Below are 22,940 nucleotides of genomic sequence, written 5' to 3'. Positions count from 1 at the left end.
GATTAAATACCCTGTTCATAGAGTCGAGCAGTCTCTGGTAGAAAAGGATGAGGTTATGGCTGTGGCTCAGGGTCCTACTAGGTGTTGAAGACCCTCAGGAGCTTTCTGTGTGTCCGAGCTACCAGAGTCAGCAAAGAGGAGAGGCAGAGTTGGAGCTGAGAGGACAGTAAGCAGGAGGTTTCTCCCTGGGAAGAGAAGGGACAGAGCTAAGTTGCATCCCTGTGGGTGGTGGGGAGATGCAACACAGCCCAGGGGAGTCCCACGTGGGGACCAGCCAGGCCAAGAGCTCCAGGAGAGTAAAGGGAGGGACACACTGATGGACCCACAGGGGAGGTGGTTTGAGAGGGTCTGAAGTGATGACTGGTATCGCTTGCAAATGGATCAGCAGGACCCAAGCAGCCGGGGGGTGACACTGAGAGTGTCAGAGCCCAGGGAGGAGTGTGGAGGATCATGTCCATGTCCTCCAGGACATGGAGTTGGCATCTCTGCAGTCCCCAGAGCTGGGTGATGGGAGGACAGAGTCCCAGTGCAGGGGTCTTCTCCACAGCCATGGCTGTTCCCTGTTGCTCCAGCCTGCGGGTTCGATGTTGGTGCTGCACATCAGTGCTGGTATTGGCTTTTGTCCCTCCAGGTGCTGAACCTGTTCTTAGCTTTGCTGCTGAGCTCCTTCAGCGCTGATAGCCTGGCAGCCTCAGATGACGACGGAGAGATGAACAATTTGCAGATCGCTATTGGCAGGATCACCAAGGGCATCAACTTTGTAAAGACCTCTGTCCTCATGCTGCTCCGCAGGCTGTGGAAGGGGAAGAAGGTGGCCCCAGAGGAAGACCAAGAGCCTAATAAGAGGGACAACTCTGTGCTAAACCACGTGGACACTGGCCAGGAGTCCAAGTCAGAGTACCTAGATGGAGTCACTGGCAAAGAGCATTTTTTCATGGAGGAACTGGACCACATGAATTTCATCAACAACCCCAGCTTGACGGTGCAAGTCCCGATCGCCTCAGAGGAGTCTGACCTCTACGAAGAGACGAGCACCCAGTCTGACACAGAAGACGCCAGGGTAAGAAAGGCAGGTGGAAGGGTTTCAACCCAAAACCTGGGACTGACCCATTCATGCTGTGCTGCTCAAAGAATGATGCTGGTTTGGGTTATTTTTAGCTTTTCCACAAGGTGTGGCATAGGGAAACTTGGGTTTTTTCAACCTGGCATTTCCCAGTGTAAGCTGGAGGTGGGGGAGCCAAGCAGGGATTTGGCCTGTTTTGGGTCAGGCTGTGGGGTTATTGCTTAGTGCTAGAGGGACCCACTGCACCCCAGGGTTGGTGCAAGGATCAAAGCACTGAGTTTGGGGTTAAAGATGTTCATGGGGAATTTGATGCCAGGAAATCTGCTGATGGCACTAACATTGGATCTACTGCTAATGCCTCAGAAAACATCACCGGGGCGGGTATGAAACCAGATGAAGGAGCTTAGCACAAGTGAACATGAAGCGATGCATTTTGGATCCAAAGCTGATGAGACAGCTGATGTTGGCATTGCTGTGTCAAGGTGCGGCGAGGATTGTCCAGGCTCGTGGGACACTGATCACTTTGGTGCTCTGGAAGGATGACAGGGAGATGCAAGACAAGAAACTTGGGAAGACCCGAGTACATACAGAAAGGAGGGTGGTAGACTGGTGGGAAATTGATGGCAAACATCTCCCCAGGAGCAGAGGAGCCTTTGGGAAGCCCTGACCCGGCTAGTCCTGCTCAGGGCGATGTGCGGGGTAGAAAGCAGTGCTCCAGTTTGGGTGCAATCACAACTGCTGCCGAGCGATTGCACAGGGAGCCCAGTGCAGGGCTTGAAAATGAACCAGGACTCCCAAAACCCTGGAGCCATCCTCCTCCTACCCCATCTGCAGGCTCCTTGCAGTTCTGCACAGTGACAGGGGCACAGTGCAAGAGGAGACGGTCCTGATTATTTATTTGTAATTTTTTTAACTGGGAAAACAGGGTGTTTTCAGCAGTTAGGGCTGCAGCAGGAAGATGTCAGGAAAGGTCGTGGCTGGCAGTGACCCATTGCAAATGTGACTGACAGTGATCCATTGCTTGTTGTGCTCAGAAAGGACTAACTTGCCTGGAGCCCCTTGGTCAAAGGAAGAGGTGAGGGGAGTTGCTGCTGGTGTTCCCCTTAGTGTTGCCAGCAGGAGGGCTGAGATTTGTCATTTTTCCCCAAATTTTTCCTACTACAAGTCCAGTCCAGTAGCACAAACATCCCAGTACACCCAGGTTGTGCTGTAGCACACTGGGCATACAGTCGTGCTGCACAAAGGCCATGCTAATGCCAACCTGGTCACCATGGGGGAACACATCCAGCCTCGTCTGTGGGGTCCCCACAGACCTCAGTTCCCCACCACCATGATGGTCTTCCCAGCAACTGGGGGAAACCCTTGGTGTGCAGCTGTCGGACATGTCGCAGCATGGCTCCGGCGTTACAGGGATGTAGCTCATATTTTTGGAGCCATCCCTGACTGTTCAGCATGTGCAGGGGGCAAACAGCATGTCTCAGCCACTAAATGCCAGTTTACCCCACTATCACTGCTGGTTTTGGTGGCTAAATTCAGTTAAACACTGACCAAGGAGCAAGCCAGGGGGGTGCATTAACAACCTGCCCCCCTGCCTGAACAGGCAGAGTGGGCAACAGGCTGGCAGTCACCATGTGACTGCCTGGTAATTGGAAATTGGGTGCTAATGAGTGGGAGCCCTGAGCTGGTCCTCCAGCAAGTTGCTGGTACTCAGTGTGTTTACATGCCATCAATTAGCTCCAGATGGAGCCAAAGCCTGGCACACAGCCTCATGCCAGGGACAGGGCCCCTTTTTTTTTCCCCACTATCATGGCAAACTGGAGGGTTTTCTCCGAATGAGCTGCTCAGAAAATGCTGATAAATGCTCTCCCCCCTCCAGAGCAGCTCCTTTCCAAGACAAAGATGTTTTTCATGGTGACACGGGAGCGGCGGCATGATGGCAACAACGTGGCTGCTCTCCTTGAGAAATTTTGCATGTTCTGGTTGATTTACGTTTTGCACTGCAAAGCAGCGAGGAGGGGACAGGGACAGCAGCGCTGATGTGCTATGGCTGTGCAAAGAGTTAGTGCCGTGGCTCAGGGCCCTTCCGGGACTTTTTGCCTCAGACCCCCTCGCTGCCCCTGAGACACTCGGGGCTGTGTACATCACAAGAATATCATCAAGTGCTGTGAATTGTGAGTGTCACGGGGCAAGTCTGGGTGTGCAGCACCTGAATGCCAGTGCTCGGTGCTGGCAAGGATGGGGAAAGCCCTGGATTTGGGTGTAAACACCCAGCCAGGCTGGAGGTGCTGTACCCGGTGTGTGATGGAAATGGCCTTGCAAATCTGCTGGTTGCAGGTGTGGGAGGGGCTGCAGAGCCCCCAGAGATGAGGTTTGTGGGACCATGCAGTGGGACCAGCACCATTACCCCTCTCCCTCCCTCAAGAGGACCTGCCCTAGGCACCTTTCCCTTATCTCCAGGGCTGCTGGGCTGGTTCTTCCCCACCCTTGTCCTGGAGGCAGATGGTTTCCGTGTGTCCTTCCCCAGGGTCACAGCTTGCCTGGCTCCGTGCTGAGGACTCCTAATCCCCCTGCTCCTCCTGTCCCCCACAGCCCAGCGGAGGGTGGCCCCCCTGCTCCTGCAGAGCCACCAGCCAGCAACTCGTGCCTCGTGTTGTTGTGTCCTGCTCCCCAAGGCGATGCCCCGCATGTCCCCAGCATGCAGTAGCCAGGCTGCAAGGACCCCCCAAAGCAACGTCTTCTCCTGGGGATGTGGCTGTGGCTGCTGAGGCTGCAGGCCATGACAGTGCCTCAAAGTCGCCCGTGAGTCTTCCCTGGTTTGTTGGAGGGCAAAGTAGCTACTTCAGTCACTACAGTGAGCACTAGCAGCCTTGGGGGAGGATTCTCTCCTTCCCACGCAAGCCAATGCCACCTTGCGTTGGAGATGCCCATCCAAGATCTGGCTCCTAGGTGCTCCCAGGTAGGACAGGCAGGTCTGGGGATCTGCTCTTTCCTTAAGTGCTGCAGAAGGTCTTCTCAGAAAGCCAAAAAAAAAAAGGAAAAAATAATCCCAAGGGTTTGCCAAGTCTTTCTCTCGTTATCAGCCCCTCTGAGTCTTGCTGAGTGCTGTCTGGGAAGCCAGCCAAGCTGAGCTGTGGAACGGGATGGAGCCAGCGAGAGATATTTGGGATGCAGGTTTTGAACTTGGGTGAACCTCAGCCTAAAAGCCCTTCAGCATGAGTCGAGCCAGCAAGATTTGAGAGCAGTGCCATGGTGGCCACCCAGGTTTACACAGGTTTCATACTAAAGGGTGTTTGGTAGAGCATTTCTGAGATGGGGACATGTGAAGGAGATGACAAAATAGCCTGAGGTGATGGTACAAGTAGGTGGGAGACGGACTTGCTATGCAGGGAGGAAAACTGGGGTTGGGAACTTTTGCTCTCTGAACCAGGATGAAAAGCAAAGGTTGTGCAAGCTCGGGTACTGATGATTCTCCAAGTCTGCAGCCCTGGACAACTCAGCACTTTCACTCTGGGCTGTGTTTCCATAGGAAAGGGACCCAGAGCAGCCTCCAAGCTTGAGGATCCCACCAGCCAGCTCCCCCTGTCCTGCCTGGTCTCTGTGGGGCAGGAGGTGCCAGAAGATGGCCGGAGGCAGTCACAGCCCAGGGGCATCCCTTCTGCAGGGCAGCCCAGTCAGCACCCTCCTCTTCCTTTGCAGAATCCGCTCTCCAGCGACAACGCGTCATCCCTGTGCAGCACGGTGGATTACAAGCCCCCGCCGCCTGTGGAGGAGGAGGTGGCACAAGAAGCCGAGGACGCCAACGAGCCCGAGGAGTGCTTCACGGAAGGTGAGGGACTGAGTAGAGCAGGGGGTCTGGTGGAGAGGGGAAAGTGGGTATGGAGGGGCCATTGGCAACCAATTCTTGCAGCACAAAAACCCCCAGGCTCACTTAATTCAGCCCAGACTCCAAATCCTCCTGGACTACCAGGGAGATGGTCCCCACAGGGCTCCCCTCTTTAGTGCACACCCTCAAACCCAGTAGGATCCTGGTCCAACCTCCACCTGTGAGGGCTTGAGAAGACAATAAAAGCACAAATTGTGTCATGTTGGTGGAAATGCTCTAGCCAGGGGGTAACCCAGTGCACTCTGTCCCATCCCCAGCCTGTGTGAAGAGGTTTCCCTGCCTCTATGTGGACATCACCAGTGACAGAGGGAAGTTGTGGTGGAATATACGGAAAACCTGCTTCCACATTGTTGAACACGACTGGTTTGAGACCTTCATTGTCTTCATGATCCTCCTCAGCAGCGGGGCACTGGTAGGTCCCACCTTTCGCCCTGTCCCATTTGCTCTGCAGCAGCTCCTCAGTTTGGTGGGAGCCCAGGAGTGCAGACAGGGCCTAGGCAGCAGCACTGGAGGCTCTTGGCATTGGCTGGTTGTCTCCTGCACTAAATAACACATCTGTGAGCAGATGTTTGAGTTAACACCCCATTTGGCCCAGGTCTGCTCAATGTACAGCCTTGCAAGGGGATCTAAACATCCTCCCCGTGCTCTCCAAGAGCTGTGCATCGGTACAGTCATCCCTGTGCAACCCTCCCCAGCCTCTCTCATGGGCCGTGGTTTGTGGGCTTGGGGGCATGCAACCCCCTACAGCCTCCCCTCCTGCCCTTAATGTCAACTGTGAACTATCTGTACCACCTATTCATGGTTCCTTCTCTCGCTGCCTCCATAACTGCCTGTTGGGAGGTGCTTTATGAATAATTCATGGTCATTATTTTGCTGTTCAGCACTTCCAGCTGCTGACTGGTGCATCCTCCCAGGACCTGGGCATCCATTTAAATCAACCTCATTAAAAATCTGTGTGTCAGCCTGTTGGTCCTCTGAGTATTTGGGCTGGATATAACTCAGCTGCACCTGGAAATACACAGAGCAGATGGGGAGACCAACTTCTCTGCAAGTTTGGGAATAGAGAGAGAGAGAAGGATGGAGGGACTGAACTGCTTTCAGACATATTTTATGTGTCTGTGTCATGCTCTGAAGTGCAGTTTGGGGATGTCTGAGGTGGTAGGTAGTACTGGAATCGAAAGCTGTGATAAAACAGCTGTGCAACACCTGGTCACTATGCCCACACCACTGCTCTGTTTTACATGCCATGGGGACAAAGCAGTAACCTAAACTCCTAAGACCGTTTTCAAAACTACCAGGGTATCCAAAGGTGCAGGTTGGTGTCCTGGCTTTTGTCTTGTGCTTAAACTGGTGGGAATTAGATGTATCTGGACATTTGCTCCGGTGAAGCTTTGCTTTGGGACAAACACTGCTCTGCATAGTCAGCAAGGACTTGCTAGCAAGAGTTAGACCCCAAGCTGATCAGTTGCATCAGTAAATGCCATCTGTAGTTAGGCTTTCAACTTTTTGAGCTGTCCCAAAGCAGCCACAATCCAGGCATGGATGTGGCTGTGCTCAGCCATGCAGGGTGTCTAATGGAAGAATGACTGTCACATAGCTCCGTGCCTCTTCCAGGCTTTTGAGGACATCTACATTGAACAGCGAAAGGTGATACGCACCATCCTGGAGTATGCTGACAAGGTCTTCTCCTACATCTTCGTCATTGAGATGTTGCTCAAGTGGGTGGCCTACGGCTTCAAGGTGTACTTCACCAACGCATGGTGCTGGCTGGATTTCCTCATCGTCGATGTAAGTGTTGTCCAGTAAGCCCCTCTAGAGCCACAGTTAGCCAATCGATGTGGCAGCATTAGCGTTTGTGGCAGGCTGTTGCAAATGAACCTGTATTTGTATTTTAAAGGACAATGAGGCAGCTGTGGAACAAGGGCATAGACCATTGCTTAAAATAATGGTCCTCCACAGAAAGGGCCACTTCTTTCCCTGGTTGCAGGAAGCTATTCAAAGTCTTTCTGGTTTACACTCAAGCCAAGAACAAGCCCGAACTGTTCTACCAGACCCCGGTAGAGATGTGAAGGGACATAGGGTCTTCAAATTGCTCTGTGACACAGCAGGTCATTCCATCTGTGCAGGATTTCTGCATCACCTCTGCCCTCACCCTCAAAAGGCAGGGACATCCTTCAGGAGGGTGGTCATCAGGGCCTCAAGGACTCGATGCCAGCCCCTGTGTCCCAAGACAAGATGATGACCACCAGCTGGGGAGAGAGGGAAGGGCAGGACCTGCTGGGATGGGGCTCAGTTACGTTTCCATGTGAGATGCTGCTAATCCCTTGGGCTGCTCCTTACAGGTTTCCATCATCAGCCTGACAGCGAACTGGCTGGGATACTCCGAGCTGGGAGCCATCAAGTCCCTGCGGACACTGAGGGCCCTGAGACCACTGCGTGCCCTGTCTAGATTTGAAGGCATGAGGGTAGGTGCCTCCCCTGTGTGCTGCTGGCTCTGACATGCACATGCAATGTGGTACCATTCAGCAGACCTCGTCCCTTCCCTGTCACCTGCATCAGAGAACTATCCCATTGGGGTTTCAGGGGCCTCCAGATCGGTGGGATAGATATTAAGGTACCTTTGGTCTGGTTTGAGCCCACCTGGTGCTGCTGGGGATGGTACAGCTGGGGCATAGGAACATGAAGGTCTACGTGATCGCTACCCTGGTTCCCTAGTGAGGTCCTCCAAGGTCTTTTCTCCCTTTGCAGGTGGTGGTGAATGCCTTGCTGGGTGCCATCCCCTCCATCATGAACGTCCTGCTTGTCTGCCTCATCTTCTGGCTGATATTCAGCATTATGGGCGTGAACCTCTTTGCAGGGAAGTATTACCGATGCATCAACACCACCTCAGGGGAGCTCTTTGATACCAGTGTGGTGAACAACAAGAGTGACTGCATGGCCCTCCTCCACACCAACGAGGTCAGATGGGTCAATGTCAAGGTCAACTTCGACAACGTGGGCTTGGGATACCTCTCCTTGCTGCAGGTGGTACGTAATGAAAGCGGCTGCCGTCCCCCCCGAGATGTGCACCACTGTAGCAGGGCAGCGTGATTAGCATCAGGGTTGAAGTAACATGATGCCCCAATGCCCAGACAGGGTCTCTAAGCTGCTTCTTGGTTCTAAAATTTGTATTTAACTCTAAAAAAAAACCCCTACAGAGCCAAGGAGGAAAGGAATAGGGTAGAAGATGGGAGGGGAAGGTAAGTACACTGCTGTGGGTAAGTGTAGGTAGCACTGAGCCTGGAGCTGCGAGAAGCCCTCTGCAGAGCATGGGCTGCAGGAGCAAGGAGGCGAGGCCTCTCTTTTCCCCCCACCCATTTGAAAAGTTCAGTCTGCTGTAGTTGTAGGCTGCAAGAGTTTTGCATGGGTCAGATGACGATTGGAAAAAAAGCGCGTGTGTCGGCTGCAGGGTGGTGGGCCAACGCAGCCATGCTTCCACTGAACCCGCCGCAGCTGAGCCAGGCAAGCAGAAGAGGAACTGCTCACCACAATTTTAATAAAAATATAGGTGTGGGCTCTGTTATTGCATGGGCTGGGGTTACTCCTGTCAGATCCAGGGGAACTGGCGATTGCAGAGTTGGAGCATAACCCAGATTGATTAACCAGCTTTAAATTCAGCTTCCTCATCAGTTTTATTGCTCCATCAGAATCAGGAAACAAGATGTTCAGGCTTTTTGTTTAACAAATCAGCAGTAAAGGCTTGTAAAAGTTGCAGTGTACCCCCACCCCACCAGGATCAGGATCCAGCAGATAGAGCAGTGACACAGAAGTCAGGACTACAAAGGTGGGACACACTGGGAGCAGGAGGGGAGCAGCCAGCCCCAGCACAGCTCTGCCGTTGGAAAAATGTTCGGGGGGAAAGGGACAATTGCTTCTTTTTCCAGCCTGGTTTGTAGAAGTGTTCTGGGAAGTCCCTGGTAATCTCAGACACAGAATGGAGCTTTTTGTGCACACGTGTGTACATGCAAATCTCAGTATTTCTGTATCAGGGTATTTTTCTTGTGGACTCAACTTACGGTCCTGCTCCTGCCATTCCCACGGAGAAGTTCTAACTCCAGGCTGAGCAGGCATGCTCAGAACTAACCCCCAAAACACGCACCCATCGCCCTCCCCTCCCTCCCTAACCCCACATCTGTTAAATCCCAGCAAATCTGATTTTCTCCACTGTCCTTGCAGGCGACCTTCAAAGGCTGGATGGACATCATGTATGCCGCTGTGGACTCACGTGAGGTGAGGGGACAAGCAACGATGTCCCCCAGCTGGCTCCAAGCATCGCTTATTCCACTGGGCCACTTTCTGTGACAGGCTGGGAGCAGAGTCCTGGGGCTGAGGAGGAGCTCAGCAAAGGCTGGGGATGAACCTCTTAGGCGCAGTATCCCCTCTGGCTCTGCCCATTGGCACCAGGGTGCTGCCTGCATCCCACCCATGGCTTGGGCTAGGACACGGGCCAAAGGTTGGAGAAATGCCCAAAATTGCCCCCTTTCTGAGGTGCACAGCCTTGGTCATGTCCCTTCTGGTGCCTTCTGCCACCCATGTCATTGTCACTGCATCCGTGCTGCACCCTGGCTCCACACTGGGCTCCCATCCCACCCTGGCTACTCAGGGTCAAGCCCACTCCTCTCAGGTTTGTGGCCCAGTTTCTGCTCTGCCACCACAGCTCCAACCCAGGGGGCTTGTCCTTCAGCCTGCCATGACACGCTGCCCTCCATGTGCCCCTCCAGCTGGGAGAGCTTATCCCATCCTGGATAATGTGCCCAGCTTGCCTTGGCCAATAAATGGGTTATTAAAACAGAGCAGCCAGCATTTAACCTTTAGGCTCAATGGGTTATTTAGAAAAAAAACCCAAAAAATGTATTTAAAGGGTTTCATGCAGAGGCTGTTTCTACTGTGACCCATCCCAAAACATGTCCCCATGCCAGCCCTGGTGCACACACACTGCCATGAGCCAATGTAGCAGAAGGGACTTCCCACCTTTCTGTAACCAAACAAACTTGCCCGTGGCTCATGGGGAGGGGGGAGGGTCAGCCCTGCACACCCACTGACCTGAAGGTATTGTTTTCATCACCTTTTTTTAGCATCAGAAACCATTGCTCTGCTCACCCCGGCTGCAGCTGCCGGCACTCAGCGAAGGAGCTGCTTCCAGCTCCCTCTGAAAATGGCTTGGGCTCCTGCCCTCTAACACCTGGGTCAAAGCTGTTTTGGGAGAAAATCCATTCTCTTCTGCCAAGAGCTTTCCTCAAAATGGGGGAAGCTGGTTCTGACATCTTGGGATGTCTCCAGTCAAATATAGAGCAGAATTAAGCAATGCTCCTTGATGAGGAGTGTTTTCCAAGGCTGCCAGGCTGTGCCATGCCCATGCCCTGCCTTGGTATGAAAGAAACCACCGTTTCCCCCCCCTTCTTGACTATATTTCAGCCTTTGGAAAGCTGATTATCAGGAAGAAACTCAAGTTTGCTCATTGATATCATTGCACCTGAGCATCCTTTCCTATTCCTAATGCCATGGGACGGGGGTCAGCACATCCTTGTACCCCAGCTGGTGTCACATGGATGGACCTTCCTGCAGCTGCCCACATGGGAACCACTCAACCTGCACAGTGTCTGCCAAGGGTTTCAGAGCATCACCCCATGGCTCTGTCTGGATAGTGTGACACCTTGTCCAGGGGCTTGGGGACACACTTTCTGGGGATGGTTAGTCTCACATTTCCGTTCTCTCCCGGGCAGATTGAGGAGCAGCCAGTGTATGAGACCAACCTCTACATGTACATCTACTTTGTCATCTTCATCATCTTTGGCGCCTTCTTCACCCTCAACCTCTTCATCGGCGTCATCATTGACAACTTCAACCAGCAGAAGAAAAAGATAAGTATTTTCTGGGTCCTGCAGCCACTGTTGCCTCCTGGTTGTTGGTCCAGAACTGAGGGGACCAGCATGGTTGTGGGTTGAGGGGGCCAGGGCCACTATGCCTAGTGCTTGGATGGATCCCAGGGTCCCTCTGCAACCTGAATCGCTGGTACCCATTAGTGGCTTCACGCAGAGTGAACAAGGAGAGCTGGGCAAATGGCACATATGGATTTGTGTCCTGGCCACAGCATTTACAGAGGATTTAATTTATGGTTGCAGAGGGAGGAGGGGAAGGAGGTTGTGATGTGCCCGTACCATCACTTTAATTTTCTTTTCCCACTCTGTGACCCTTAGACATCATTTTTCCATGCATCAAGGAGAGACTTAACATTTGCTTTCAAGTGAGCAGCACGAGACTAATAGCCCTGGTCTGCCGGAGGGGGAAGCAGGCAGAGTGTGGGTGCTGTGAACAAGGGGAAGCAGCGTAGAAAAGGGGAAGCAGCGTAGAAAAGGGCAAGCAGGAAGAAGGTTCCTCTGAGTCAATGCAGCAATGCCTGGTAGGAGGTTGGCTGGAGAAGCTTGGTGGGAAGGAGCATGGTTCAAGATGCTTGGTGAGAGGCAAGTTCCCAAGGCTAACACCGGTGATTCCCTTTATACTTTGGAGGCAAAGACATCTTCATGACGGAAGAGCAGAAGAAATACTATAATGCCATGAAGAAGCTCGGCTCCAAGAAACCCCAGAAGCCCATCCCCAGGCCCTCGGTATGTTGGGTAATCACCCTGCCATGAAGCAGGGAGGGAGCACTTCAAACAACTGGCTTTTGCAGGGATTCAGGCTTTCTCCTAGCTCAGCTCCCAGTTACTCTCTCAAAGGGAGTTAAACTCAGAGAAAGCTCAGCTTTCAACGCGCCCAGAAGGGGCACTGATCCAGCCAATACATACACAGTTGTGACCTGGGTATGGTTTTGATAGCCCTGCTCAAGTGGGGCCTTGTCCATGGGTTTATTTTTGCCCTGATGCATTAGCTGTGGATATAATTAACAAGCAACTGTCCCCTGTGCCCACACCTCCTGACCATGGTGTTACCAGATGGGCTTTGTCCTGCAAGGTGCTGGGCATCCTCCTGCCATAGCTTATGGGGCAGAGACCTACTGCCCACAAACCCAAGCTTTTCTACGCTCTTTTAAATACAGTTCCTTCTTCTTTCCATTGTGTCTTTTCATGTGTGTCTATCCCATGTTCCCACCTCACCTCTGGTTCTCCATCATCGCTCACGTGGCCCTGACGGCAGAACAAGTTTCAAGGGATGGTGTTTGACTTTGTCACCAAGCAAGTGTTTGACATAACCATCATGATCCTGATCTGTCTTAACATGGTGACCATGATGGTTGAAACAGATGATCAAAGTGAACTCAAAACTTCTGTCCTCTACAAGATAAACCTGGTCTTCATTGTCATCTTCACCGGAGAGTGTGTGCTCAAAATGTTCGCCTTGCGTTACTACTACTTCACTATTGGCTGGAACATCTTTGACTTTGTGGTGGTCATCCTCTCTATCTTAGGTGAGTCCTGCCAGTTCCACCAGTTCCTCAGGGGTCCCACTGAATAATGAAGCATGGAATGGTATAGGCAATCCACAGCCACCAACCTGTCACTGGCCACCCCTTACACCCACCCTTTGAGCACGGCCAAGCCAATAGGACCCTGAGACAAGACAGATGTGAGGCTGTCCCATGCCACCAGGCTGGATGAGGAGCTGGGGATGTCTCACTCCTCCTTGGTGTTGGGTTCCCCTTGTTGCATTTAACCTTTGGGTCTGTGCTCAGATATCAAGGTTTTTGATATGTTTCCTTTGCCATCAGAGGAGCATATAGCTGTGTGCCACTGGGGTGTCCTCAGCCCGTGCATCAGCCCAACTCTGGCTGGTGGAGCAGAGTGGCTCCACCTCATCTCCCTGCACTGGCTGCAGAGCAGGCAAGCTCACATCTTCTTCATCCCTTCACAGGTATTGTCCTCTCAGACATCATAGAAAAGTACTTCGTATCACCCACCCTCTTCAGGGTCATCAGGCTGGCAAGGATTGGCCGTGTCCTCCGGCTGATCCGAGGGGCGAAAGGCATCCGGACTCTCCTCTTTGCTCTGATGATGTCTCTGCCAGCCCTGTTCAACATTGGCCTCCTGCTTTTCCTCGTCATGTTCATCTACTCCATCTTTGGGATGTCCAATTTCGCCTATGTAAAGAAGGAGGCGGGGATCGATGACATGTTCAACTTCGAAACTTTTGGGAACAGCATCATCTGCCTTTTCCAGATCACCACATCAGCTGGATGGGATGGCCTCCTCAGCCCGATCCTGAACAGTGGCCCCCCCGACTGCGACCCTGACCTGGAAAACCCTGGCAGTTCAGTAAAAGGGAACTGTGGCAACCCATCCATTGGCATATTCTTCTTCTGCAGCTACATCATCATTTCCTTTCTCATCGTGGTGAACATGTACATTGCCATCATCCTGGAGAACTTCAATGTGGCCACAGAGGAAAGCAGCGAGCCCCTCTGCGAAGATGATTTTGAAATGTTTTATGAAACCTGGGAGAAGTTTGACCCAGACGCCACCCAGTTCATTGCATACAGCACCTTGTCTGACTTTGTAGACACCTTACAGGAGCCACTCAAAATTCCTAAGCCAAACAAGATCAAGTTAATCACCATGGATCTACCAATGGTTGCTGGGGACAAAATCCACTGTCTGGATATCCTCTTTGCATTGACTAAGGAAGTGTTGGGAGACTCAGGAGAGATGGATGCCCTGAAGGCCACCATGGAGGAGAAGTTCATGGCTGCAAACCCCTCAAAGGTTTCCTATGAACCCATCACCACCACTCTGAAAAGGAAGCACGAGGAAGTCTGCGCTACAAAAATCCAGAGGGCTTTCCGGAGGTACCTCCTGAGGCGCTCGGTGAAGCAGGCATCCTACATGTACAGGCACAGTAAGGACGAGGATGCCCTGAGAGAGGATGCACCTGAGAAGGAAGGTCTGATCGCCACCAATATGCACAAGATGTATGGGAACAGTGGGACCGTTGTGGAGACAGCCCCTGCTTTTGGCCTTGAACCCGTTCCTCGCTCAGAGACTCAAGATGCTCCCAGTGAAGCAAAAGCATGGGATAAGGAACGTGTTGTGAAAGAGTCGCTGGTATAACAAAAAGAGGTTTCCCTCTCTTGCCCAGCCTTAAAAGACTTAATTTGTATCTTCTATCTTTGTATTTTCAAGAGCTTTTCCATACACAGATCACTAGATCTTAGACACTGGGCTAATTTCAGATATTTCAAGCAGACACCTTCACTTTTGAAGCAGGATCTCTTACCGATCCTGTTTTTTACAGCTCACTGCACTTGCAAAGGTTTTAATATTTTTCTTATGAGAATTAAATGTGAAATCTATCTATTGTTGCTGAAAGAGAAACAGTTTAGTTTTGAAATGATCTCATCATGGTAACGATGTTTTTCAGACATTAACAAAAAGAGTATGTCTGCCCTTTTACTTAAAATAATTATTTATTAATGTTATTTCACAATTTTCTTGTATATAATTCTTCCAGAGTGCAGCCAAGTAGCCAGGGAGAGATGAGCTGAGTGAAACAGTATTAAGAATAATTATAAAAAAAGGTTGTGTGAACAAAAAACTACAATGTCTTAAATTAGCACTTTTCTTTTGAATATTTGAATAAGCTTTATGGATTTCTTTTGTTATATACAGAGAAAGTGCAATTATGTCTTAAAGATTTGTTTGCATAGCCAAAACAAAGTATCTGCAGATATGTTCTCAGGGTGAAATATCAGGTTTAAAATGTCTCTGAATATGCATTGAAATCATAAATCATTCAGGTCTCTATGTTATGAATGTAAATTTTATTTATATTCATGTTTCTTCTCTGTTTTCCCATTTCATCTGGACTTGCTGGCAGGAAAGCAATGGACAAAGGCAAGGTTTGGAAAACCTCTCCCAAGAACCCCCAATCCCTGTAACAAAACCACCTCTACAGTTTCCTCAAGCCCCATAGCAAGTGGACGTGTCCTGCTGGAGCACCCTTGGTTAGCGTTAATTAGCGATCTGGGGATCAGAGCAGGTCTTTGAGCGGTCCTTGCAATGCGCTGCTTCAATGGGGTCCCTTAAATCCCATCGGCCACCCAGAACTGGGGGGACTTAATAGAAGGAATGCTCCCACTAGGGTGTATATCCCAAAATACTCAGGCAGAGCATGCTTCCCTCGGCTGGGGCTCTGGAGATGACCCATGTGCTGGGGTGTCTGCAGAGCTTGATGGGGCCAGACAGGTCCTCACCAAGAAACCTCTCAGCAGAGGGTTTTCCCAGGGCGGAAGGGTTTTACTGTTCTTTAGACAGGTGGGCAAAAAGAAAATAAATCAGGAAGATGTGCAAAAGGTGCTGAGTTCATCTATGGGCCACCTTCAAAAGGGAAAAAAAATCTCTTGAGATCCAACCAAACATGAACCAAAACCTCTTCCAGTTAAAACAAGGGCTGCTTTTTGAAGCCAAAGGGTCTGTCTTTTTTTTAATATTACTGTAATTTCTTTTTCCTTGCACTGTTTCTGGTGCCAAGCTGTCACGGATGCCCCATGTTCAGGCTGGCCAGGAGCAGCGCTGAGCTTGCTTGCATCCATGTGCTGTCGGTCCAGCAGCAGAGCCAGGGTTGCTCTGCTCATCCCTTAGTGTTGTGCTTTCATTTCCGTGTTGCATAGGGTGATGCTCCCTGGAACAGGGGCCTGAGTTACTTAAATGGTGTTTGCATGGGAAGCATCCATGGCACAGCGGTCCCCAGCCCGGATTGTGGTTCACAACCAATGCTGCTTGTACCTATGTCTCGTCGGTGATGGAAAAAATGCCAAAGAGCAGGATTCGTGTGAGCTAAAGCCATTTTCTTTGTACATTTCTTAAAATAAACAACTGTAAATGGTCTATTACTACGACACTGAACGTGTTGGGGTGTGTTAGAGGGAGAAATTTTTACCTTGCCCCTGGGAGGGGTAAATGCCCCCTCCCTTTGCTCCAGGGCAGATATGGGGATCCCTTCCGCATGTCCTTGGGTGGACCTGCCATCCTCAGCAGGACCTGGTGGTCCCACTCTGCACAAGAGACCCACTGGGCTGCCTCTGCTTGGCACCTTCAACCCAGCCAAGCCCTGAGAGCTTCTGCTCTGTCTGTGGGCAAGTCCCCTGGACTGTCCCAACAGTGACCCCCAGCTCCTGGAGCTACAGGAGATGCTGCTGCAGGTTTAACCAAGGAGAGAGGTGGGTTTGGAGGACGTGCAGACCCCCCTGAGGCAGGCTCTGTGAGGCCAAACTTGCCCCACCTGCCACACGGGAGAAGTTCAGGATCATGGGGAGAAGGAGGTTTCGGCATCAATGTGTGGCTGGAGGAGGAGCCACACCTGGGGCACACTGACATCCCTAGGGCCACGGCACAGCCTCACCGCTGTGTTTTTGCTCTGGCTGGAACATCTCGTCCCAAGGCTGGCGTAATTCCAGTTGAGCATCGTGGTACCCACGCAGGCAAGGGGCTGGAGGGAGGAGGTGGCGTGACCCAGAGCAGGAGAAAGGACAGTAGTGAAGCCCAAGGCCTGATGAATAGGGATGGGCTGGGAAAGGGCACAGCTGCCTGGCAGCAGCTCTGCTCTGCACACAGAGCATTGTCTGGCCATGTGCTGTGGGATGGGGAGACAGGGTACCCCAGAAGAAGGGACATTGGGACCTAAGACCCTCCCTATTAGACCATCAGGTCTACCTCCAACCCATGCCAATGGATTCTGCAAGCACAGGGGACTTCAAGACTGAGCCCCTCTGGATCAGGTCTGTGCCTGTTTGACGGTGCCAAGAAGCCTTCAGGCAGCACGGGGGGATGGGGTGGTGTGTGTGTGTGTGTGTAATTTGGCCACCGTCACTGCAAACCCTCATCACAGCTCCTATAGAATCATAGAATCATAGAATGGTTTGGGTTGGAAGGGACCTTAAAGATCATCTAGTTCCAACCCCCCTGCTATGGGCAGGGACACCTATCTCCAATTACAGGGCTTGGCAAAAATCCCTCCAGTGCCTTCCAAGCACATGGGCATCCCCCATTGCTTTTACCTTCCTGGGATGTCACGGACAGGCTGTGCTTTTCCCACAAGACCAAGGGTGCTGGCAGCAGACTCAGCAGCATGACCCCAACATACAGTACCATGCATGTCACAATTTACCTGCTCTACCAGGAGAAGTCACCTCTCTCATCATCTTTCTCCCTGTCCTGGAGCCAATCTTACTCTGGAAGCCTTTATTTCTCCTCTTTCTTGCTTCATGCACCCTCATGTACAAGATGAGGCTCAGGCCAGTTCCCAGCAGCCATCGGATGCTCAGAACCAGCAAAAACCCACCAAACCTGCAGAAGGTGAAGGTTTGGGGAGGTCCCAGGCAGAGACACCCAGGCTCTGGGGACCAACACAGCTGGCAAAAGTACCCAAAGGTGTTTTTGACATGGATTTACAGTTCAGTGCTCACCCACATCCGGTAAAGCGCAGCAGCCAGAGGGCAATGCATGGAAGGAAACCGTATCTCTGCGTAAGAGCAGAGGGGGGACAGCTCAGCTTGGGGGTGCAGGGTTGTCTCCAAAGGCCTCGTGGAGAAGGGTCTCCATCATGGCAAATGTGGTGTGGAGAAGGAGGGAGCACCCAGGGAGCTGACACCTCATTTTGGCCATCTCTCCCCTTTTCTAGGTTTCACCCTTCCCTGGAAGGGCAGCTGCAGAGGCTCTCCAGGATGTGGGAATGGTGGCTGGGGGACTGATTCCACTGCACCCCTCAATGACCAGAGATTAGAAGCCCCACAAACATCCCCTTTTCCCACCCTGTTCCTGCTCCAACTCTTGAAACTGGACCAGCATCAACCCCTGCCCATCACCTGCAGGGCTAAACTGGGGTGGGGGGGGTGGGGGGGATCTGCCCATGCTGCTGTGGAGCTGGAGTACAACCCTGAGGGTAACCCCCATCCTTCCACCCCCTGGGTTGTGGCAGTGCAGGCAGTCGCACCCTGCTCCCTGGGCACATCCCCTGGGCTCAGTCCAGGTTTTGCATCACCAAGTGCTTTGCAGATGGGCTCTTCTCCAGCTCTGGAGCAGACCCTCTACCACAGCGAGCATATCCAGGGGACACGAGGCTGGATGGTGCCCAGGGTGCAGGCACCCACCGCCCCAGCGTCTACGCTGCATTCAAAACTGGACCCAAGGGGAAAGTCCCTGTCAAGGAGGATTTACATGAGCAGGAAAGGGGCTGTCTCACACAGCAGTAGCTTTGCCATTTTTAGGTACAGAGGCCAAGCAGGTCGGAGTGGCTGCTGCGTTTTACAGAAGCGAGGACCAGGAATTGTATGTCACCCTGCTGTTGGCAGTGAAAGATGGCTGATTCCTGCACAAGGCGTTGGGTGCTCCAGGTGAACCTCTGGCTGATGGCCCTGGTCACAGGTAGGCACCAAACACGGGCTTTGCATCTCAGAGCAAGGAAACTCATAGCACCTTCCAGTACCTGAAGGGGCTACAAAGAAGCTGGGGGGGACTTTTCACAAGGGCAGAGAATGACAGGACAAGGGGTAAACTGAAAGAGGGAGATTGAGATTGGGCATCAGGAAAAAATTCCTCCCGGAGAGGATGGGGAGCACTGGGACAGGTTGCCCAGAGAAGCTGTGGATGCCCCATACCTGGAAGTGTCCAAGGCCAGGCTGGATGAGGCTTGGAGCAACCTGGGCTATGGAAGGTGTCCCTGCCCATGGCAGGGGGGTTGGAACTAGATTATCTTTAGGGTCCCTTCCCACCCAAATCGTTCTGTGATTCTATGAAACATGCACCGAGGCAATGTGCTGGCTTGCATCCTGTAGTGCAATGAAGGACTTTGCCCAGGTGTGGCTTTAAATGCATTAGTGTTCAACTTTGCAACCACTGCTCTCAGTCCTGCATTATGCGGGAAGCCAGCTCTGGGCACAGAGGAGTCAGGGTGGACCCACTGGGTCTTGGGTCCTGACGTCTGCCTCAGGGTTTTGCTTCCCACTGAGGTGCAGGGACAAGACGCGTCTGCCTCGCCCCGCAACACGGGAGCTTTCTGGGGCTGGTCTCAGTGGGAGCCCGGTGCAGGGTGGGTGTAGAGCCTGAATGGCTGCGGTTGCAGGTGGCAGGAAAGAAGGGTTTGGGGTATTTTTTAACCATTTATTGCTCTCAAAGGCCTAAGCACGGGTCTGGCGCATAATGGAGGCCATGGGTGAACTCCATCCCTTTGCTCCACAGGATTCACTGCCCAGGATTGGAGAAAAAATGAGAGGAAAAAAGGCTTTTAGGGGTGATTTGATGTCCCTTTGTGATCATGCCTGTGCTGTTCCCTTTTGCATCCCAATGGAGAAGCAGCGGCTCAACCCCAGACACAGCTCCTGTCCCCTTACAACTCCTCTTGCTTGGTGCAGGGACACCCACAAAAACCTGATCCCACCCTCAGCTGGGAAAACTTGTGCCCTCAGGAGAAAGGGCATTTAAAGGGCTTCTGTTGGTGTCCACCCGCACCCAGCATGGATTCAAGGTTGCAGGGTTTCATCCTGGCTTTGAAGGAGGGGGAGCTCACAATTGAAATCTTGGCTTTGAGAGGTGTGAGGGCTTACAGAGTGAGGGACCAGCCTGGGCATCGTTCAGGAACACTAACAAAAACAGTATCCTGGCCAGCCGGCAGCACTGCAGGTGGCAGGGACACGTACCCAGCGTGCAGCCCAGAAAAGAAGCATGTCCTCATCTTAAAAAAAAAAAAACAAAAAAAACCCAAACCCAAAACAGAGGCTGGAGGGGAGAGCTTGCCTGCGGAGATGTAGGTGCCGGGGGAGAACGTGGCAGTATGGACCCGGAAGAGGCTCTGGGGCAGGGAGGGGAGCCCAAGCTGAGCCAGGAGGTCCCTGCCAGGCTGCTGTTTGAGGCAGGGAGGTCTGCAGCAGGGTGGCAAGGCTCAAGGCAGAACTCAGGCTGGGGACCTGAACCTTCCTTTTTCTTCTTGGGGGACAGTTTTGCAGCTGCCCCAACGTGCTGGAGGTGGCGCGGCCCCCACGTCCATGCTAGCTTCCCCACAGTGGGGTTTATCGAATATTCATCAAGGGGACGGAGCCGGGCACTGAAGCGGTGCAATAAACAGGGCTGGTGCTTCCTGCCCAGCTGCAGCAAGAGGAACTGAGGCACAGGAGCTGTGGGCAGGGGCACCCATAGGTGCTGGGGGGTCCCTGCTTCACCCTGCTTCCTGCACTGCATTGCAGGTCCCAGGGCTCCATCCAGCCCTTGTCCTTGGGGGACTACATGGTCCCAGGGTCTGAAAACACACCCAGGCCATCACGGGGCTCCAAGCCCAGGGAAGCCCTGTCAGGGAAAGTGTTTCTGGTTGATTCAGAAAACAGAGTGTGTGACTAAAGAGGCATGAGGCTGCCAGGACCCTTCCGAAAGGTGCCAGTCGGGGGGTATTAATAGCAAAGGCAGGCTTCACAGGGATGTCAACTAGAAAGAAGCTTAGACAAAATTCAGTAGATGGGGTGGAAATAGAAAGGTTTGCACGCAAATCTCCACTGTGCTGTGTCCTCTGAGCAGAGCTTCGGCTGATGCTCCCGCACTCTGTCCCATGTGGAGTAGGCACAATGGATCTACGGTACATACCATCCCATGTGGGACATCCCACATGGGCTTGTCCTGCATGAGCCCTTGGCCGCTCTCTCAGGACCCTTCTGTCTTGCAGGTGGGATGTCAGCAGACAACAGCAGCGCCAGGAACAGCACAGGTAAACTCGCAGCCCCACTGGGCTCCTCCCTATGTGTGTCCCCGGGGTCCCCCACGTCCCCACTGGCTATGCCATGGAGGGGCTGGTACCCTGCAGAGCTGGAGAGGTCCATCACCCACCAACCCTCCCCATCACAGAGGTGATTGCCAGGCTGTGATCTCCATGGCATTTCCCCAGCCCTGCATCTTGCTCTCCCTCTGCAAAGCTGGATAAGTTTTGTCTTTCCCCAGCGCACACACATTTTTCCTCTACATTTGCAGAGCACGTTGCACAAGATGTGGTTTGGGACAAAGCACTGGGCTCATGCACACAGTGTTTATGCCATTCCCACCCATGGGTATTAAGCATGAACTCTGCAACCCAAACAAGCCTGCAAATTCACCAGCTCTGGACTCAAAACACAGGCAAAAATACAAAATACAGCAAAATGCAAAAAGTCTGGAATCATGAGAGAAGACAGCTAGGAAGATGAGTCTGTCCTAGCAAAGGCTGTGTGGTGTGTGGCAGTGTGGGCCGTGATTTTGGAGCTGGGACTAAGGAGATGTACATAGAGAGGGGTGGGAGTAGCAAAAAGGCATCTGAGTGAAGCAATTCCCACAGAAAACTGGACTTTCCATTCAAAGCATGTTTTCATCAAAAGTCTCTGATTTCAGCCCCGAGATGATGATGTTTCACCAAAACAAAGCTGAATGCTCAGCAGCAGTATAATGCATGAAAATGGAAAGCTCTTGGCTTGGGGGGTCTAGTGGGAGTGGCTTTTTTCTGACACCCCCCCGGTGCCGAGTCTGTGACCCCCATGACCACGTTTGTCCCCTGGCAGGCAGTGGGTGCCCCTTGGTGCAGCAGCAACCACGCTACGTGTCGGCCAAGAAGAACATGCCTGTCCACTTCATCTGCTACACCCAGGAGCCCCATAGCATGCAGTGGTACAAAACGTTGGAGGACAGTGATGATCTCTACGAGATGGATCACAGCACCTCTCGCTACAGCATCGAGAGGAAAGACAAATTCATCAACTTCACCATCTTCAGGATCAGCTACGAGGACAACGGCATCTACGTGTGTGACAGCAAGAACCTCACGGCGGAAAAGAAGCGGCCGCACTTGTGTGGGACAGAGCTCAGAGTCATGGGTGAGTGGAAGCTCCCCATCCTCCAGGTACCCCAAGAGATGCTCTTTCTCCTTTTCTCACTCCTTCCTCTCCATACAAACCCCACCTCATGCTCCTGTGCACCCATCTCTCCCCATGCTGGTGGGACCACAGAGGTTTCTTTGCCCATTGCCAGCCATGCAGCAGCAGGAAACCCTGCTTTTTTGTTTGCCTTGGCACATCCATCCTGAAGAAACACATCCCAGGGACTGCATTCCCATAACAAATCCTAGTCCTGCCTAGTGGTGGGTCCTGCCCAAGGTGTCTCACCCCGGAGGTGGTCCCTGATGCTGACCCCAGGAGCAGTTTACAATGCTCTGATCTCTCCCGAGGGGGAGGGAATGTCACCATATCCTCCCCATCCTCTCCGCTGAAACACAAAGCTGTGGCCATGCTGAGCTCATCCCCATTCCTCGGGAGCCTGGCATGGAGGTGAGACCTGGGACTCTCCCTGTGCTGCTGCTCCCAGGTCACAGCAACATTCAGCAGATCCAGAGCAGAAACACCCTGAAAGATGCCATCATCATCATCCAGTCCATCCTGCTGGTCATCTTCATCAGTGTCCCCATGCTCCTCTTCCTAGACAAAGTAAGTGACAGTCTCTCCAGCGGTGGGGATGTCCCCAGCCTCACCACTGCAGTGCTCACAGTGTGTCCTGCATCCCAGGCAGGACCCTGCTAGGGGTGGCAACATGAAGGCGCTGGGGCTGGGGCTGTTGCATGGGAGTGCGGCTAGCTGATGCAGGAAAGAGGCATCTTAAATGAGGGGAGGGGAGGACACTGCATGGATTTGCCCATGGAAGCTGTGGGACCTGGCCTGGGGGACACAGATCAGAGCATCCCAGTGGGTTCTTGTCATGCCTAATCTGCGATGATCCTCTCCATAGGGTGAAGGCAAGGAAACCCCAGAGGAGGAGCACACCTATGAGGTAATGTTGCATTAATTACAGAAATACCTCTGTAACATCAACTCGAGCCTTGAAGCAGCTGGTTGTGCCCTGCTGGGTGTCTGCACCACCAGCCCTGGCAGGGGACATCAGGGCATCTGCCTCCCCCGCGCTTGTTGCACATCAGCCATAAAGAGATGCTTGTAGAGACGAGCTCTGAGCATGTACAGACACCTATCTC

General features: G+C 52.5%; 2 protein-coding genes across 2 annotated transcripts in view; both read left to right on the top strand.

The window, feature by feature from the left end:
• Positions 1–14,026, top strand: part of SCN4A (sodium channel, voltage-gated, type IV, alpha subunit) — a 30,681-nt gene extending 16,655 nt beyond the window's left edge. Inside the window, exons 15-25 of the mRNA XM_010154171.1 lie at positions 632–1,060; positions 4,760–4,889; positions 5,204–5,358; positions 6,561–6,734; positions 7,289–7,411; positions 7,695–7,973; positions 9,162–9,215; positions 10,709–10,846; positions 11,486–11,590; positions 12,120–12,390; positions 12,834–14,026. Coding sequence (XP_010152473.1) covers positions 632–1,060; positions 4,760–4,889; positions 5,204–5,358; positions 6,561–6,734; positions 7,289–7,411; positions 7,695–7,973; positions 9,162–9,215; positions 10,709–10,846; positions 11,486–11,590; positions 12,120–12,390; positions 12,834–14,026 — 3,051 coding nt within the window. The remainder of the gene's footprint in view (positions 1–631; positions 1,061–4,759; positions 4,890–5,203; positions 5,359–6,560; positions 6,735–7,288; positions 7,412–7,694; positions 7,974–9,161; positions 9,216–10,708; positions 10,847–11,485; positions 11,591–12,119; positions 12,391–12,833) is intronic.
• Positions 14,027–18,270: 4,244 nt separating this feature from the next.
• On the top strand, positions 18,271–22,741 carry CD79B (CD79b molecule, immunoglobulin-associated beta; the record flags this gene model as incomplete). The annotated part of the gene is made up of 5 exons (XM_010154172.1): positions 18,271–18,337; positions 20,622–20,663; positions 21,484–21,795; positions 22,283–22,401; positions 22,700–22,741. Coding segments are annotated over exons 1-5 (582 nt in total), but the record flags the coding sequence as incomplete, so codon positions are not given.
• Positions 22,742–22,940: the final 199 nt, after the last annotated feature.

The sequence above is a fragment of the Eurypyga helias genome, unplaced genomic scaffold (genome assembly GCF_000690775.1).
Source record: "Eurypyga helias isolate BGI_N326 unplaced genomic scaffold, ASM69077v1 scaffold33876, whole genome shotgun sequence".
Lineage (NCBI taxonomy): Eukaryota > Metazoa > Chordata > Aves > Eurypygiformes > Eurypygidae > Eurypyga > Eurypyga helias.
The sequence above is the reverse complement of the archived record's forward strand: the minus strand, read 5'-3'. Positions and strand labels throughout refer to the sequence as shown.